General features: G+C 45.3%; 1 protein-coding gene across 1 annotated transcript in view; it reads right to left on the bottom strand.

Moving 5' to 3' along the window:
* LOC139322614 (connector enhancer of kinase suppressor of ras 2-like) overlaps positions 1 to 19847 on the bottom strand; it is a 403989-nt gene that overhangs the window by 154519 nt on the left and 229623 nt on the right. Inside the window, exons 7-8 of the mRNA XM_070951763.1 lie at positions 15752 to 15871; positions 3066 to 3125 (exon numbers count right to left, since the gene is read on the bottom strand). Coding sequence (XP_070807864.1) covers positions 3066 to 3125; positions 15752 to 15871 — 180 coding nt within the window. The remainder of the gene's footprint in view (positions 1 to 3065; positions 3126 to 15751; positions 15872 to 19847) is intronic.

Here is a 19847-nt window from a genome sequence, read left to right as displayed (position 1 = left end):
TACTATTTATCATCTATCTAGCTCCATCCATCTATCCATTCATCCATCCATCCATCCATCCATCCACCCTCTTAGTAGAAAATTGAGTTCACTCATGTGATTGCTCATTTAATCTATGAACAATATCTAGCTGGATAAAACTAAATATTTTGTTACAGGAAGCATTACTGGAAGATCTTGAAGGACTTTGCTTTCTACAGGATTTGGCTGTAGAGATCAGTACTTTTGGTCAGTGGTTGATATTCTTTTGACCACTGGTGGCTTCTGAAGCCTCCACCTTCTTGGTCCCTCTGTTTTACCCATCTCTTTACCTTACATGGCTTTGGCCTCCAACAAAACTGAGTTAGGGAAACATTCACTTGATACTCTACATTGGGTGGGACTGGCCCAGAAGTTGAAAATAAACACCTAGATTAGGAGTCACCAACCTTTTGGGGCTCAGGGACCACTAAATTCATAATTTTAAATCCCGCAGACCACTAATATGATCTGCCTAATGACCGGCTGGGTGAGTGTGGCTAGGTGGCCATGTGACTGGGTAGTCGTGGCTAACTCGATGTCATTTACATCGAGGGGCACCTCTCTGGCCTCTACTCGCCCCTCCCCTCCCAGCCACTCCTCGCCTGCCCACCCAGGCTCCTTAGGGCCCCCAAAGGAAGCAGTTGTTGGAGCTAAGCAGTCACCACGAGAAAGAGTTGGCAAAACAGCTGGCTCAGTTCAAATTGGATCTGACCAAGAAGGAGGCTCAGCAGAAGCACCTCACTGAGGACTATGAGCATTGGCTTTCCAAGCAGAGGGAAGACCTGCAGGAGTGCAAGGCCAGGTACTGGCGCCTGGAGGCTCAGCGGGCTGAGATGGTCAGCCAGTTCCAGGCCATGAGGCAGTCCCACTGGAATGAAGCCCTCTGGCTCTTGGCCACCAGCGGCACTTCCCTCCAGCCTTCACCCAAAGCCCCACACCAGGAGGCTGAAGCAGATCCCAAGTCAGAATTTCTGCCCCCTTCTGACCCACACAAAGTGGTCCACGGACCACCAGTTGGTGACTGCTGACCTAGACCATGATGGCAGTGATGAAAAGGTATCAAAAGATTTATAGATGCCACCTTGGGGGAGGGGCACATCTGGGAAGGATGTCCGTGCTGTGATCTTTGCTCTCTGCTTAAATCCCCCCCCCCGAGTTCTTTGTGAACTCAGTAAAATCTGTAGATTATATGCCACGTTAAATCATAGAAGCCATGTGCTGAAACAGGACATTAGAGACCGAGCACCAGGTGTTCAGATCTCCAAACAGCTGGAGACTTCAAGAAATGGAATGAATTATGTATCACGACGGCGAAGCCTATGTGAGAACGAACGATCTTCCATTCTATTTAAAGCACAGGATTTGGGGCTATACGTTTCGCGCAGTTACTAAAATGCATTTGCGGTTGTTTTTCCTTCCCCAGTAAACTCTCGTGGCTTCTTATAATGTGCTTTAAAATAAAACACCCTGAATTGAAACACTTAAAAATATCCAGCATGACAGGCATTAGAGACATAAAATTCAGTGCACTGTCAGAGTAACTTCAACTCAGTAGGAAAAAAAAAAAGAAAAAAAGAAGTAGACCAGAAGATAAAAGCCATTTACGAGATAGCTGAAGTTGAAAAGCTAGCAGTGGAATATAGAAAAAGCTCCATAATAAATCTTAAGAAAAACTGAGCCTAGGTGAATTATAAACCCCATAATTTTCTTCTTTTCTTACAGGTGAAACAACTAGACTACAGATAGTCCTTGACTTATGACAACAACTCGGGGGTGAAATCCAGCAGGTTCTGACAGGTTCTGGAGAACCGGTAGCGGAAATTTTGAGTATTTCGGAGAACTGGCAAATACCACCTCTGGCTGGCCCCAGAGTGGGGTGGGAATTGAGATTTTGCAATATCCTTCCCCCGGGAGTGGGGAGGGAATGGGGATTTTGCAGTGTCCTTCCCCTGCCATGCCTACCAAGCCACGCCCACAGAACCGGTAGTAAAAAAAAAATGGATTTCACCATTGCAACAACTGAACCCAAAATTTATTTTGCTAAGCAAGATAGTTGTTAAGTGAATCACTGCAGTTGTTCAGTTAGTAATACTGTTATTAAGTGAATCTAACTTCCCCATTCCCCATTGCAGCCAAGAACTTAAAAGACGCTTGCTCCTGGGGAGGAAAGCTATGGCAAAGTTAGACAGCATACTAAAAAGCAGAGACATCACCCTGCCAACAAAAGTGCGTATGGTCAAGGCTACGGTTTTCCCAGTTGCAATGGATGGCTGTGACAGTTGGGCCATAAGGAAGGCTGAGCACCAAAGAATTGAGGCCTTTGAACTCTGGTGCTGGAGAAGACTCCTGCGAGTCCCTTGGACTGCAAGGCGATCAAACCAGTCAGTCCTAGAGGAGATCAACCCTGACTGCTCTTTAGAAGGCCAGATCCTGAAGATGAAACACAAATACTTTGGCCACCTAATGAGAAGGAAGGACTCCCTGGAGAAGAGCCTAATGCTGGGAATGATTGAGGGCAAAAGAAGAAGGGGACAGCAGAGAACGAGGTGGCTGGATGGAGTCACCGAAGCAGTCGGCGTGACCTTAAATGGACTCCAGAGGATGGTAGAGGACAGGAAGGCCTGGAGGAACGTTGTCCATGGGGTCCATGGGTTCGCGATGGGCCGGACACGACTTCACAACTAACAACAACAACAACAACAACTTCCCCATTGACTTTGCTTGTCAGAAGTTCACAAAAAGGGATCACATGACCCCTGGGCATTGCAACCATCATAAACACATGCCAGTTGCCAAATGTCTGAATTTCGGTCACATGATGACAGGGATACTGCCATAGTCGTACATGTGAACCATGGACATAAGTCACTATTTTCAGTGCTGTTGTAAATTTGAATGATTACTAAAGAAACTGTTGTAAGTCAAGGACTACCTGTACATGCGTGTATGTATCCATGTATGTATGTGTGTACATGCACATATATACACATGTAGACATGCATGGAAACAAGGGCAAGAACCATGACGAAAATAGAGAAACATACATTTTCTGTTGTCCCAGTGATCACGTGCAGTCCATCGTAGGTTGACTTAATATACATTCCCTAAAAAAGAATGAGATGAGAAACCATTAATACAAAGATAACACATGAATTAGCGGTTCCTGCAACAAAGACGGGTGTATAGTGTGCTCCTGTTAAGGACCCCACCCAGCCACCCAGCCAAGCCCTTTTCTAAAATATGAACATAGTCATAGAACGTAGAATAACAGAGTTGGAAGAAATTTTGGAGGTCAACTAATCCAACCCCCTTCTTGAATATACCACTTCAGACAAATGGCTGTCCAGTTGTTCTGACCCAGCTTTAGTAGAAGCAAGAAACAGACTCCTTGTCACGAAAACCCCCTCTTGATTTACCTCTGGTGAATTAATGGCATTCACCCACCGGAAAGTCCAGGCAAGAGTCCTGCAAGGAGTTAACAGCAGTAACAAACCTTATCAGTTCCTTGTGATAATTGCAAGGCCCTGAGCTCCCAGCTGAAAGGCTGCAAATTAAGTTCTGGCAAGCAGTCTTTGTGGCATGAAACACAATGAACCAAAATCTTCAGAAATACGAACTGTTGTCTCCTAAGACCACCACTCCCCTTTCCTTCTATTTATTCCCCAGCCAGAGAAAGGCCATTCAGTGTCCATGTGTGCTTTGCTTCCCGAGTCGACTCCTTGTCCTCCGTTGTTCACCTCTCCTAACTTGTCGTGCATATGTGTATCTGGAGCAGGCCCCAGCTGTTCTTCCTCCTCACTCATACAGTATCAGCCTCCAAAGGCAGCTGCCTCTCCGGTGGCTAGGAAATGTCGGACAGCCCTGGCTCTATCTCTGCGTCTGACGCAGAGCATCCATCAGAGCCTTCCCCAGACTCCAGAGCTGGCCCAAGTTCCTCCCCAACCTCCTCATCATCTGAGTCTGCAGTCAGCTCTGCTGGCAGCTGGCAGTTGGTGGGCCACAACACCAGTCTCTTCTTGAAAGCCTCCAGTGATGGGACACCCACAACTTCAGAAGGCAAGGGATTAATTGTTCTCACTGCTAGGAAATTTCTCCTAATGGTGAGAACAATCCATTGTTCTCCAATTTTTTTTACAGATTAACAGAGTTGGAAGGGATCTTGTAGGCCTGTGATGGTGAGTCTATGTCACACATGCCAGAGATGGCATGCAGATCCCTCTCTGTGGGCACGTGCACCATCGTCCCAGCTCAGCCAGCTGGTCATCAGATTTCCGGCACTCTGGCACATGTGCACGCCTTCTGGTTTGGGTACTCTGTGCCTAAAAGTTTTGCCATCACTGTTGTAGGTCATTTAATCCAACCCCTCGCCCAAGTAGGAGACCCTACACCATTTCTGACATATGGCAATCCAGTCTCTTCTTGAAAGCTTCCAGTGATGAAGTTCCCACAACTTCTGAAGGCAACTTCTGTTCCATGGGTTGATGGCGCTCACTGTCAGAAAATTTCTCTTTATTTCCAGGTTGAATCTCTCCTTGTTCAGTTTCCATCCATTATTCCTTGTCTGGCCTTTGTGTGCTTTGGAAAATAGTTTGATACCCCTCCTCTCTGTGGCAGCCCTTCAAATATACTCTATCCATTCTGTCTTCTCGATTTTCCCCGCCACTTCCAAAATTCCCTTTAGCATTCTGTGGCCGTCAAGAATTTTTATTAAGTCGGATAAATGCTGTAAGGTTTAGAAACAAGTCAGACATGACTTTTCCCAACCTGACAATATTTTCTGAAGTACAATGGGGACCAAGCACAATTACCTGCAACCTATTGTTTCCAAAAGTAAAAGGTAAAGGTTCCCCTCACACATATGTGCTAGTTGTTCCTGACTCTAGGGGCGGTGCTCTTCTCCGTTTCTAAGCCGAAGAGCCAGCGCTGTCCGAAGATGTCTCCGTGGTCATGTAGCCGGCACGACTAAACACCAAAGGCGCACGGAACGCTGTTACCTTCCCACCAAAGGTGGTCCCTAGTTTTCTACTTGCATTTTTATGTGCTTTCGAACTGTGGCAGAAGGTGGGACAAGTAACGGGAGCTCACCCCGTTATGCGGCACTAGGGATTCGAACCGCTGAACTGCCGACCTTTCGATCAACAAGCTCAGCATCTTAGCCACTGCAGGTAGATCAGCAACAGAGAAAGGGAATCAGAATCAGCCCTGACTCCACCAGAGAGCTGAATGAAGTCCTATCTTTATATCCCCTCCGTGATCTTCAAATAGAAAACTTAGGGATTAATATTGACCATATTATTGAGTGTGAAATGCAAGGGATTTGAGCAGAGAAGGAAAAAGAAGAACTTCAAACAATACTTTTTATCAACAGGACCTACTTCTGTCATCATTGCGCCCCATACAGAGTGCTAACTCATTAAAAAAAACAGACCCGTTGAAGATTTAGATGCTATTTTTATTCAGCATCCTTGAATAAGTGCTGGGTGCGTTTCTCTGCTTTGAGAAGAAAAAAAAAACAGCTCTGTTTTTTTTTTCTATGAAAAACACAGGTCTTTGAAGCTTGTCTTTAAAATGAGAACAACAGGTTGGGGCATAAAGGCTGCGCCGATGTGAGGCTTCATCAAAACAAGCCAGTTCAGGAGCTGCTAAATGTCTACAATGAGGGATTCTTAGCACGATGCTTGTGTACTTCATCCAGGTTTAGAAACACCAAGTCCCAGGAGGTGTGCTACTGGCAACGAGAGATAAGTATGCCTGTTTTTCTAACTTCCTCAAATGTGCCATCTCCAGAGGTGTAAGAGAAACATCTGGGACAAAAGTAGGTTATGGATTTGCAGGATTGATATGAGCGCTAAACCAGATGTTTTGGAGGCATGCCCGCCACCATGGGATCAATCACCCTGTTAAGAAAGTGTTAAGACACGCAGTTGTCTGAAATGGTATAAGATCTCCTGCTTCAGCAGCAGGGGTTGTATTAGAAGACCTCCAAGGTCCCTTCCAACTCTCATATTCTATTCCAAGGGGGTCTCCAAACTTGGCAGATTTATGACTTGTGGAACTTCAACTTCCAAGATTCTTGCTGGCTGAGGAATTATGGGAGTTGAAGTCTACAAGACCTAAAGTTGGCAAGTTTGGAAACTCTATTGTTCTGTTCTGTTCTGTTCTGTTCTGTTCTGTTCTGTTCTGTTCTGTTCTGTTCTGCTCTGCTCTGCTCTGCTCCGAATTCTATTCCCTCTTCTACTCCACTCCACTCCACTCCACTCCACTCCACTCCACTCCACTCCACTCCACTCCACTCTACTCTACTCTATTCTTCTATCCCATTTCTACATTCTATTGTATTTTACAGGTATTCTATTCTATTCTATTCTATTCTATTCTATTCTATTCTATTCTATTCTATTCTATTCTATTCTATTCATTCTATTCTATTCTATTCTATTCTATTCTATTCTTCTATTCTATTCTATTCTATTCTAGTCTAGTCTACTCTACTCTATTCTACTCTACTCTTCTTCTATTCTACTCTATTCTATTCTATTCTATTCTAGTCTAGTCTAGTCTACTCTACTCTACTCTATTCTACTCTACTCTTCTTCTATTCTATTCTATTCTATTCTATTCTATTCTATTCTATTCTATTCTATTCTATTCTATTCTATTCTATTCTATTCTATTCTATTCCAGAAGTGACTGACCTTGGCATGGTTTGCCCCAGGTTGTCCTGCACCCTGAACAAAATGATATGAGACAGCTGGCTGGAGTAGCAGTTTGAGAGCTTTGGTATCAATCCTCTGCTTAAGCCCAGTCCAATGCAGTGGGATTTTGCAGACCACATATCTAATGATTTATGCAAGTTATACTTCCAATGAAAGCTGTCTTGTTACGGATCTGTAAAAATTGTGGAGGTTGGAGAAAAAACTTTATGTGTGCGGTATTAGATTTAGTGGAGAATTGACTAACCCCGGCCTTTTGGAGGGAGGAGATGGGACAGAAGGCAACACATCAAATGATCTGTTGGCTTCCCTACACAGAGCGTGGGGAGCACATATCAACCCATAACATCTGGTGAGATGCACTCTTGATGGACGGGAAACTTGGAAGCAGTTTTCCCAAGGTTGTAAAGCAGTTTTTGCAACCTTCCTCTGGTTTTTGTCCAAAATCTTATTTGTCTTCGCTCTTGTATCCAGAAACACCACATGTGCATGAATCTCCTTTAATATTTGTGGCCTTCAGTTTAAGGGGGATCCTCCAAGGGCTAGTTAATCCTTCATCGTAAGAAACTGCTGACACTAAAGGAAATCTATAGCTTCCTATGTCATGAAGACACTGCTTGAGGGACTATTCCATATTATGTTCCATCAGACAGGCAGACCAAACTTTACAAATTACCCGTACAGGATTTTGTTTTTTTCCTCTGCCGCCATCTGTTATGGGGTAGTAGAGGAAAAAGCTGCCACAGGCAGTTCCCGATCACATCAGGAGATTTCTAATTTATTGTTAGCAAAGCATCCATCTGTATGACAAGATGGGTATGTATATGGAAAAAAATGGAAGGGAAGATTATAGCAAGTGTGAGGGGGGGGGGCCCTTATCCGTGCAGTTCATATGAATGGAGAAATCTATCTTTGCCTGTTGTGGCCCGCCAGCTGCCAGCAGAGCTGGCGACAGACTCAGACGATGAGGAGGTTGGGGAGGAACTTGGGCCAGTTCTGGAGTCTGGGGAAGGCTCTGATGGATGCTCTGCGTCAGACGCAGAGATAGAGCCAGGGCCGTCTGACATTTCCCAGCTACTGGAGAGGCAGTGCCTTTGGAGGCTGAGATGAGTGAGGAGGAAGAACAGCTGGGGCCTGTTCCAGATGCACGTATGCGCAGAGCTGTTAGAGAGGAGAACAACGGAGGACAAGGAGTTGACTCAGGAAGCAAAGCACACATGGACACTGAATGGCCCCTCCCTGCCTGGGGAATAAATAGAAGGAAAAGGGAGTGGTTGTCATAGGAGACAACTGTTCGTATTTCTGAAGATTTTGCTCATTGTGTTTCGTGCATCAAAGACTGCTTGCCAGAAGTTCATTTGCAGTCTTTTGGCTGGAAGCTCACAGCCTCGCAATTATCGCAAGGAACTTATAAGATCTGTTACTGCCCTTAACTCCTTGCAGGACTCTTGCCTGGACTTTTCAGTGGGTGAATGCCATTAATTCACCAGAGGTAAATCAGGAGGGGGTTTTCGTGACAAGGAGTCTGTTTCTTGCTCCTGCTAAAAGTGGGTCATAACATTGCCTTTGAAGTTCGACAACAAAGAGTAAACCTTCCCACAGACCCAAACATTTGCGCCTCCTTTTTGCTAGTGCTTCTCCTGCATAGTTGAAAAACAACAAAAACAACAACCTACCTTCAACAAAATATTTGCCTGTAATCTCTCCTAAATTATCCGTTCTTTCTCGTCCATAGCTCCCCTAGGACAAATGTTTTTTTCCCCCCCTCTTTTTGGTGGGGTGATACATTATTTATTTCAGTACAGTGCAGAACTCAAAGAAGCGTGTCGGCTGAGGGATTGCCGCAATCCCGTTCATGATTATTTCAGAAGGAGAAAAACGTGGTCAGGTTTCACTCAAATGGAAACTAAAGGCAATCTATCCCAATCTTGTTACATTTCCGAATAAGAGTGAATGTCTCGGTGCTATTTTTCAACCATAGCCTCTGCGCACTGCTTATATTTTCTCAGAAGAGCAGGTAAAAATAACTCGATCCTTGGGGGATTTCCTGTGCTGCGCGAACTCGGTCTTGAACACACAACGTTGGGATTCATTTAGCCCAGGATGATGGACATCGATGAATAGTGCTCTTCAAGCAGAAGATTCTACTTGCCCCTTTGAGAAAAACCAAAGACTGAATCCCTGACTTCTACATGTCAAACACTTGCTCTGTCCCTAAGCTAGGTCATCCCTCCCTCCCTCCCTGCCTTCAGAAGTTGTGGGTGCTTCATCACTGGAGACTTTTAAGAAGAGACTGGACAGCCACTTGACTGTAATGGTATAGGGTCTCCTGCTTGAGCGGGGGGGTTGGACTAGAAGACCTCCAAGGTCCCTTCCAACTCTGTCATTCTACTCTGCTCTGCTCTGCTCTGCTCTGCTCTGCTCTACCATACTCATTCCATTCCATTGCATCCCTGTTTTCTACTCCACTCTACTCTACTCTGTTCCGTTCTGTTCCATTCCACTCCACTCCTGTTTTCTACTCCGCTCCACTCCAATCCACTCCATTCCATTCCTGTTTTCTACTCCATTCCACTCCATTCCTGTTTTCTACTCCACTCCACTCCACTCCATTCCACTCCACTCCATTCCATTCCTGTTTTCTACTCCACTCCAATCCACTCCACTCCACTCCATTCCATTCCTGTTTTCTATTCCACTCCAATCCAATCCACTCCTCCATTCCATTCCATTCCTGTTTTCTACTCCATTCCATTCCATTCCTGTTTTCTACTCCACTCCACTCCACTCCACTCCACTCCACTCCACTCCACTCCATTCCATTCCTGTTTTCTACTCCACTCCACTCCACTCCATTCCATTCCTGTTTTCTACTCCACTCCAATCCACTCCACTCCACTCCATTCCATTCCTGTTTTCTATTCCACTCCAATCCAATCCACTCCTCCATTCCATTCCATTCCTGTTTTCTACTCCATTCCATTCCATTCCTGTTTTCTACTCCACTCCACTCCACTCCACTCCACTCCACTCCACTCCATTCCATTCCTGTTTTCTACTCCACTCCACTCCACTCCATTCCATTCCTGTTTTCTACTCCACTCCAATCCACTCCACTCCATTCCATTCCATTCCTGTTTTCTACTCCACTCCACTCCATTCCATTCCTGTTTTCTACTCCACTCCACTCCACTCCACTCCACTCCACTCCACTCCATTCCACTCCACTCCACTCCACTCCATTCCATTCCATTCCATTCCATTCCATTCCTGTTTTCTACTCCACTCCACTCCACTCCACTCCACTCCACTCCATTCCTGTTTTCTACTCCACTCCACTCCACTCCACTCCATTCCATTCCATTCCTGTTTTCTACTCCACTCCACTCCACTCCACTCCACTCCACTCCACTCCACTCCACTCCACTCCACTCCACTCCATTCCATTCCTGTTTTCTACTCCACTCCACTCCACTCCACTCCACTCCACTCCACTCCATTCCTGTTTTCTACTCCACTCCACTCCACTCCACTCCACTCCACTCCACTCCACTCCACTCCACTCCATTCCTGTTTTCTACTCCACTCCACTCCACTCCACTCCACTCCACTCCACTCCATTCCATTCCTGTTTTCTACTCCACTCCACTCCACTCCACTCCACTCCACTCCACTCCACTCCACTCCACTCCACTCCATTCCAGCAAGGCAATATCTAGTGTGATTTCGGCCAGATGTAACTTGTTGCTCTGTGCAGGTCAAGGGAAAACCTGACATTTCAATTCAGCAGACTTGAGACCGGAATCCTTGACTGGAGACAAGTTGTTCCAAGCCTGTCCTAGCGAAACAAGGACAGAGAAAGCTGCCAATATTGTTATTAATTTAAAGGCATTTTATCCAACCAACATTGCAGCTTACTAAGGTTTCTGGGAGAGTTCAACTAACCTAGGAGGTCATTAAGGAAAAAGAGAAATGCAACTTGCCAAATATTATTCCACCTCTGTTCATCTTTTACTTGTCAGATTATTCACGCTTGCCCTTTTATATATTGTGAGGCTCATGTAGTTCTCAGACTGTTTTTTCAGTTCAACCGATAACATTTTGGGATTTGGAACCACCGTGCTCAACACAAACGGATTTCCTTGCTAGATTGGGCACTGCTTTTTTAACTAAAAATGGAAAATCAAGAGTTGCAGTCCCGTGATAATTGAAGATTTTTGATGGAACTCAAAAGGAAGAATAATACTTCTTGGGGGAATGTATCCGGAAAAAAAAAAAAAAAATCCAGAGCAATAGTTATAGCACTTTGTAGCTCAAGTTGAGCACTGTCAGGCTGATTAGCTTCATCCGATGTGACAGAAATTCCTAGCAGAATTGTGCACTGCCCAAATATTAGTTATAATAAAACCTTTTCTTTAGGCATTCCCCCCCCCCCCCGTAATTCAGATGCGAAGGGCCTATGTCAGTGCTAGACATTTCCTTCTACCGTTCCTTTTGTTCTCCATTGGGATGAGTTCCTTCGGAAATTGAAAGCATGGTTTTGTAATTTACCAGCGATGAGATTCTCCCCATAAAAATAGGCAAGTTACAATCTCTTGAGTATGTCCTTAGTTAGAAAAACAAGGCAATGTGATGGTCTAGAATAATAGAATTAGAATTAGAATTAGAATTAGAGTGTAGTGTAGTGTAGTGTAGTGTAGTGTAGTGTAGTGTAGTGTAGTGTAGTGTAGAGTAGAGTAGAGTAGAGTAGAGTAGAGTAGAGTAGAGTAGAGTAGAGTAGGAAGGAACCTTGGAGGTCTTCTAGTCCAGCCCCCTACTCAAGTAGGAGAACTTATACCATTTCAGATAAGTGACTCTCTAGTCTCTTCTTAATAACCTCCAGTGATGGAGCACCCATGACTTCTGGTGGCAAGCTGTTCCACTGGTTAATTGTCCTCACTGTTAGGAAGTTTCTCCTTAATTCCAGGTTGCTTCTCTCTTTGATTAGTTTCCTACCATTGTTTCTTGACCTGCCCTCTGGTGCTTTGGAGAATAACTTGACCCCCTCTTCTTTGGGGCAGTGGGCTCTGTGGGTTCTGAGGCTGCCCTTTACTAGCCTCACATCTGAGGATTTTGGGGAGGGTGTCCTCTCTCTTCTCCTACACTGAGAAACCCTTATTAGATTGCAGCAAGAGGGGACTGGTCTAACATATTTAAGTTTCCCACAGTCTCTAAAGCAACACATTCTCTAGTTCTCAAACTTTGCCGAGTATTGTAGGAAGTGTAAAGGCAGAACACAATAGAGAAATTCAGACAGCATTGTATCATTTTCCCCCTGTGATGCTTATATACTTTTTTGTTGTTGTTCTGGGCAACAACTGACAGGCGTGAATAACCAGATCTACATACAGTATGCAGAGTTTAAGCTAACTACTTTATTATGGTCTGCCTATAATACAGGAATCTCTCCAATATGGCAGCTTTTCCTTGGAACAATTAGATGAGGCTCCAAGGAATTCAAGAAGGGTCGATTTTGGCCCTTTAGAGTTGTGAGTGATTCTAGACTAGTTCTGCACTTGATTCTTCCCTCCCTGATACACTAGGTGAGTCCCATCTGTCCATCAAAATATAATGCCCTGTTAAGATTAGAGGATATTATCATCCACTTCTTTTAGTAGTCAGAAAGGGATACAGGTTAGCAAGGGAGATTCATCAGCTCAGTGGTTATACCATGAAGAACATGTGGGTCTACTATTATAAGGGTCAGAATAATGTTGTGGCTCGTTGGTGGCCAGTGGAACTGGCAGTAAAGTTGGACAGTGAGGAGGTTGGGGAGGAACATGGGCCAGTCCTGGGGGCTGGGGAAAGCTCAGACGAGGGCTCTGCGTCAGAGGCAGAGAGGGAGATAGACAGCAGTGAGGCAGAAGAACAACTGGAGCCTGTTCCCAGTGTGCGCATGCGCAGAGCTGCCAGAAGACAAAAACAAATCAGAAAGCAGGGTTGACTCAGGAGTAAAGTCACACTTTGGAGGTGATTGGCCCCCTCCCATAGGAAACAAAAGAGGGGGAACGGGGAGTGGGCTTTTGTAGGAAACAATTCATTCATTCCGTGACTCTGGGAGACTCTGAGCCAAGTTTTGCCCTGTACTGCTTTTGGAAGCTAGTTACCTGGCAGCTTGTGAAGTGAGATAAGGTGTGTTGATAAATATTCCTTTGAAAAACTGTTTGGACAGGCCTTGCTGACTGTGAATGAAAGTAATTCACCATCGTGTAAATAAAAGAGGTTTGGCGGGGACCAAGACTCTGCTTCTTGCTTTTTAAGGGAGCCTAGGTCAGAAAAACAGCTTACTTAATTACTTGGGTGTTTTGGCAATGGGTGGGTTAATTTCTCTTGGAGAAATGTAGTTTTCTTTTTATGTTAACATTTCCCCCCCTAATGGAAAAGATGGTTAGGAAGATCGCTATGGCAAAGAAATAAGAAAAGTAATGGGAGATGGACCTAAAAGGATCTCTGAGTAAGTGGGTTTTAGATTTAGCTTGTCTAAATAAATAAATAAATAAAAAAACAATTTATGTCTGGCCAGCTTTAACCTCAGAATTAAGACCCTGCTTTCAATAACTTAGGTAATTTTAGTAAAAAACAAAACTCAAAACATAACAGACTTGGGAAGAGGACAGGAGAAGGAATGTTGAGTTAGATTTTCTCCTGCCAAGTGTCGTGTTTAGGATCTCACACGAGTGAAAGGAAGTAGTTGGAGCAGAACTGGATTGGCTCTTTGGATATAACCAAGAAGAGCCCAGAATTGACCAAATATGCATTTAATTATTAAGCATATCAGCAATTGACTCTGGATCGATGGTATGTATTTTAGCTTTCTCTCGAGCCAAAAGCAGCCAGCAAAAGAACAATCACAACAACAAAAGTTTGCATATAAAGAATTAACTAGAAAGAAGAAATTGAAAGATGACATTTACAGTAGTGGCCAAAATTGTGGAAACCTTTTGGGAAAAGTGTACTTTTGAGGTTTGATGGCTAGTAACACCACTTTTTGGGGGGAGTTTCAAGATAACCCTATTCCACTGCTGGAATGGCCTGGGAATAGCCCAGACCTTAACCCAATTGAAAATCTATGGAGCCGACTAAAGAAACTTGTTAGTCAGAAGCAATAAAATCCAATTAATCCAGCTTTTTCTACGTGTTTCCCTTTTCTTCTTTATACTGTAACTGTGAAGTTTCCAAAAGATGCCCTAATTAATTCATGAGCCATGAGCCAAACTTCAAAAGAAATACAGTCATTTATTAGGAGCACCATTTCGGCAATATTCGGATGCAGTTAGAACTAATCCCACGTAGATTTACGTTCCTCTATGATCCTGTCTCTCCCCTCCTCTCTGGCCATGTCATAAATCACATTCTCCAATTAACCACTTTGGCTGGCTGTGAAATCCAACACCCTCCTTCTGATTGCAGTCAGGAAGAATGTATGGAATGCACTTCAGTTAGGGAAATCAATCAGCTCTATCAGTTCTCCCTCCCTCCTGCTCATGGCAACTTGAAAGCTTTGCAAGTTGACAGTAACTGCCATTCTAATAGCAAATCCTTCATAAAAGTTATTGCATTATATTGCAATAAGATAAATTATCTTTCCATTGATATATAATTCTATGGTACTACTACTCCAAAAAAAAAAAAAAGTGGTGTTATTAGCTAGTTTTAGAAAATACACTTTTCCCAGAAGGTTTCCACAATTTTGGCCATGACTGTAGGATTACATTTTACCTCTGGATTTTTTTTTTTCCTAACTGGGGATTGTTCAGTTGCAATGAGTATTCAACTACCCCCTTTGGCTGGGTCTTATGTTCTATGCAACACAAGACACAAGCAACTAGACATAGGCAGAACATGGGCAGAACAGCATTATAACACCACAACTCACTGACCTACAAATGTAGGTCCTTTCTCTTCCACATGATTCAGTTTTCTCTCAAATTTAGATTTCCATCCGATTTTGAATCCCATGACAACAGTGAAAGCCTTCTTTTCACAGAAGCCAAACAATGAATGTTTCATTGACAATATGGAATGTTCATGGACATTCTAGAACTTCGCCCTAGTTCAGTAGTGGAAGCATCAGCACCACCAATATACACCAACCCATGTTTCTCAACCACGGCAATCTGAAGATGTGTTGACTTCAGGGGTGCTATTCAGGAGGCTCTGACAGGTTCTGGAGAACCGGTAGCGGAAATTTTGAGTAGTTCGGAGAACCGGCAAATACCACCTCTGGCTGGCCCCAGAGTGGGGTGGGAATGGAGATTTTGCAATATCCTTCCCCCAGGAGTGGGGAGGGAATGGGGATTTGGCAATATCCTTCCCCCAGGAGTGGGGAGGGAATGGACATTTTGCAATATCCTTCCCACAGGAGTCGATAGGGAATGGGGATTTTGCAGTATCCTTCCCCTGGAGTGGGGTGGGAATGGAGATTTTGCAATATCCTCCCCCCAGGAGTGGGGAGGGAATGGGGATTTTGCAGTATCCTTCCCCTGGAGTGGGGTGGGAATGGAGATTTTGCAATATCCTCCCCCCAGGAGTGGGGTGGGAATGGAGATTTTGCAATATCCTCCCCCCAGGAGTGGGGTGGGAATAGAGATTTTGCAGTATCCTTCCGCTGCCCTACTCAACAAGCCACACCATGCCCACCAAGCCATGCCCACAGAACCGGTAGTAAAATAATTTGAATTCCACCACTGGTGGACTTCCACTCCCAGAATTCCTCAGCTAACATGTTGGCTGAGGAATTCTGGGAGTGGAAGTCCACACATCTTCTTCAGGTTGCCACCGGTTTAGATAAAGGCATTAGAATTGGGCAGAACTATTCCTAGAGCTGTTGGAGTCTGAGTTCGACCTCCATTTGCTCCCTATCCTGATCTACCACCTGAAGCAACTACTTCACGATACCTATAGTACGGCCGGTATCCCCTTTAATCATCTTATTTGTTTTCGGAAATCTGGCATTCTTCTACTTTGCTCCTGCTTACCAAACCTTCACTGGGCATGATGCTTGTAAGATGAACAACTTCAAGATGAGCTGACTGAGACACCAGAGAATCTGATGAAAGAGAGATGATATGATCACAGATACCAGACAGCGTTTTACACTGTGGGAAAGGAGGAGAGAAAAAGAGAGAGAAAGAGAGAGAGAGAGAGAGAGAAAAAAAAAGAATTCAGCACAAAACATTGTAATGGAAGCACAAAGACTCACATTCAGACATTATCTGCTGAGCCAGAAAAATTCACAAATATTTTTTTTCCCTCCACTTCCCTAATTATTATCGTGTTTCCCCAAAAATAAGACCCTGTCTTATATTTTTTTCTTTTGAACCCTGAAATAAGCGCTTGGCCTTATTGCCATGTGCTTAAAAGCTCATTGGGCTTATTATCAGGGGATGTCTTTATTTGGGGGGAAACAGGGTACCAAGTTTGATATTATGGAAAGGTCCTCTTGTTTTGGTTGGCTTGCCTCCTCCTCCCCACCCCACCCAGTGGTGGGATTCAAGTAATTTAACAACCAGTTCTCTGCCCTAATGATTTCTTCCAACAACCAGTTTTCCAAACTGCTCAGAAAGTTCACAACCGGTTCTCCCGAAATGGTGCGAACCGGCTGAATCCCACCAGTGCCCCCACCCCACCCCTGAGTGCAATGTGGAAACCCAGCCATTGCAATTTTGGGTTGGGTTGATGGGTTAAATCCAGCCAATCGGTTTACGAAACCAGCTTTAGAAAATGGGATTCAAACTGCATTATGAAACCATCTGTTTGCTACCCTTTCGTGGCATCTACCATGTTTTCCGGAAAAGACGACCTACCCCGAAAGTAAGTCCTAGCTTGATTTTTTTACACGTGCATCCAAGATAAGCCCTACCCACGCTCAAAATAAGCCCTAATTAAGACCCCACCCACTCCAGGGTGCACGGGTAAAAATGAAGCTAGGGTGGGGATGGGGGAACGGAGCTGTCGTACTACTTGCCTTTGGACAGTTGCAGCCAGGCCTCGCATACCCTGACACTGCCTTGCTGGCCCATTTCTTCTGCAGCCGGCAAGGCTTTCCTGAAGGCCTCTGCAGCCGATAAAATTTATCGGCTAGAGAGACCTTCAGGAAAGCCTTGCAGGCTTTGTTGGCAGCAGACGTTCCTGAAGGCCTCCGACAACATCACTCCCCCCAAAAATAAGACCTGGTGCCTTTTTGGTGGCAAAAAAAATATAAAACCCGGTCTTATTTTCAGGGAAACACGGTATAAATAATCAGCTATCTGTCAGGGTTCCAAGTAACACCTCCAATGAAATCAAATTCTGAGGCTTGAAGTTCCTCAAAGTTTTTATTAAAGATGTTATATTGGGACATCTGGGAAAACCCGAATCTGAGAGCTTCCAGGTTTTCCACACCCATAAGAAAATTCAAGACTTTGTCCCTCTCCCACATGTCCACCACACATCCAATCAGATACTGTCCGGAACAGAAGATACCTCCTCATTCTTCTCAACGCAGCTGCAGGGCACAATGGCCTTGACTTTCTAGAAAGAAGTTTATTATGACTACATATCTTCTTCCCTCTATGCAATCCCCCCTCCCCATTTCCCACAGTAGGATTTGTGGCAGGCCTGAAGCCTGAAGGCCCAAAGGTAGAAAGAGGGCTTCCTTCTTCTGTTTATTAGTAAGTCTATATATTTTTGCCTAGTCAGTTTTTTGGGTTCTTTCCAAAGCTGCTTATGAGCCACACCTTTTGCAGTGTTTTCTGAATAGGATTTGAGCAAGATAGCACCAATGCCTTTATCAGATTTATCTAATCATGCTGTGGTTTGTACAATCCAGGATCCCTAGTTGCTAGGGGTAAGTTGCTGAACATTGTTAGTATGCTAATTGACGCATCATTCTTATTTTTCCTAGAAGACTCATTTAAGTGAGGAGCCATCCAGCAGGTACCACCAGGAGCAGTTCTCACAGGGCTTACTGAACGATGCTTAAGAAATGAACAACTAAAATAAGGCTTATATGTAATATCTTTGCCATCCTGGATAAAGCTAAAAGACTATCCAGCTCAGCATGTTCCTCCTATCCATAGTACTCCTGTTCAAGAGCTGGTCCAGATTCAGCCTCATTTTTATGCATTGAATAACCTAGCACACTGATGGCTAACCTTTTTGCAATCGCGTGCCAGGAGGGCGGGCCAGGGGGGGTCTATGTGTCCCGCCTCTGCATGTGCACGCGACCCCCCGTTCCCCCTGCTCCTGGCATGTGATGGCCCAGTAGGCCTGTTTTTCTCTCTCACCTGGCTCCAGAGCCTTTCTAGGAGTCTGGGGAGGGCGAAAACAGCCTTCCCCACCCTCCTGGAGGTCCTCTGGAGGCCAAAAATGGCCCGTTTGACAATCCAATGGGACCGGAAGCCTTTCTAGGAGTCTGGCCTTCTCTATCCCCCTGGGAGGTCCTCCAAATGCCAGAAACGGCCCGTTTGCCAACTTCCGGTGGGACTGGAAGTTGTCAAATGGGCCATTTTCAGCCTCCAGAGGACCTCTAGGGTGGGTGGGGGAGGCTGTTTTTGCCCTCCCCAGACTCCTAGAGAGGCCCTGGAGTCAGGTGAGAGAGAAAAACAGGCCTTCCCAAACAATCCCCCAGGCCCTCCGGAGGCAGGAAACAGGCTGTTTCCCTACTTCTGGAGGGCCCAGAAGGCACGAAAATCAGCTGGCCGGTGCGTGCATGCATGCCGGAGCTGAGCTCGCCTGCCCACTGATATGGCTACGCATGCCACCTGTGGCACACGTGCCATAGGTTCACCATCACGGACCTAGCATTTTCTTGGACTATCTGTTCCACATCAGAAGCTGCCTTGTTCTCATCACTGTTCTATCACAGTGGATTGACATATTGCCATATTGTTGCTGGTGCTGAGCAAGCTACAGTGGGGCTGGGTTGATACATCCCATGAAGCCATACCCATGTTCCACCAGACGGCTTTCACACACCATGTTAAGCCAGATTTCCCATGAGAACTTAGAGCAATGTTTGAACAGTGGTTGACTAGAGGGTCTCCAGGATTTAAGCAGGACTTTTACCAGCCTACCTGGAGATGTTCAGAACATTCTCCTATACCAGGGGTCTCAAACTCAATTTCATTGAGGGCCACATCAGAGTTGTGTTTGACCTTGGGGGGGGGGGGCAGAGGGCATGGCCGGGGTGGGCATGGCCAGGGAGGACATCACTCATGTCAAGGGCACCTTTGGTGGCCCGAGTGAGGCTGGGGTGATCCATTGTCTCCAGCAGAGGAAGGCGAGACCTCTGCCAGAGAAAATGGAGCTGGGGGGGGTGCACGCGGCCCATCTAGGATCCATTTTCGGACCACGGCAGCCTCCTGCAGTCATCTACCAGTGAAAACGGAGCTCGGGGGAGGGGGGGTGTATGTGGCCCTCACGAGCTCTGTTTTCGACCGCGATGGCCTTCTGCAACCCTCTGCCAGTGAAAAGAGAGGTCGGAGGGAGGGGCACCCGAGCTCCGTTTTTGCTGACAGAGGAACCACGGGCCAGTCCTTCGCTGTTTCCAGGGCAACCCCACGGGCCAGATCTAAGTACCCCGATGGGCCGGATCCGGCCTACCGGCCTTAAATTTGACACCCCTGTTCTATACTGTATTATTATTCTCCCCAAATATGGCTATCCATTGCTGGCTGGAAACTTGCAGCAAAAGAGCAACAAGCATCATTGTTCGAATAGGTTCTGTGACCAAACTGCTCTATTGCTCAAGCAGTTTCTCCCAATGTTTGAGAAAAGCCTTTCCTTTTCTCATATCAGTCAATATGTCCAAAGCTGAATGGATGCATTAGACATTTCCCATTGTTCCGCCTTTTCCTTCCTTGAATGTTGCGCTCGCTCGGACATTTCAAACAGCACAAAACTGCCTTGTTCAGCACGAACATTTTGCACTCTTCATTTGTTTTCCGAGAGTTCGGCGTTCAAAGATTAGCCTTTGACCCAAGGTACTTTAGGTATTAAATTTTGGCAGGAAAATTCATACTTAATGAGAAGAAGGGTTGGTTTCCCCCCCCCAGTGCAATTTGGCAAGGTAGAAAATCAGGCCATATGCAG

This window comes from Pituophis catenifer, unplaced genomic scaffold (assembly GCF_029215685.1).
Source record: "Pituophis catenifer annectens isolate HBS135680 unplaced genomic scaffold, rPitCat1.0.hap2 SCAF_11, whole genome shotgun sequence".
In the NCBI taxonomy this organism is placed as follows: Eukaryota; Metazoa; Chordata; class Lepidosauria; order Squamata; family Colubridae; genus Pituophis; species Pituophis catenifer.
The sequence above is the reverse complement of the archived record's forward strand: the minus strand, read 5'-3'. Positions and strand labels throughout refer to the sequence as shown.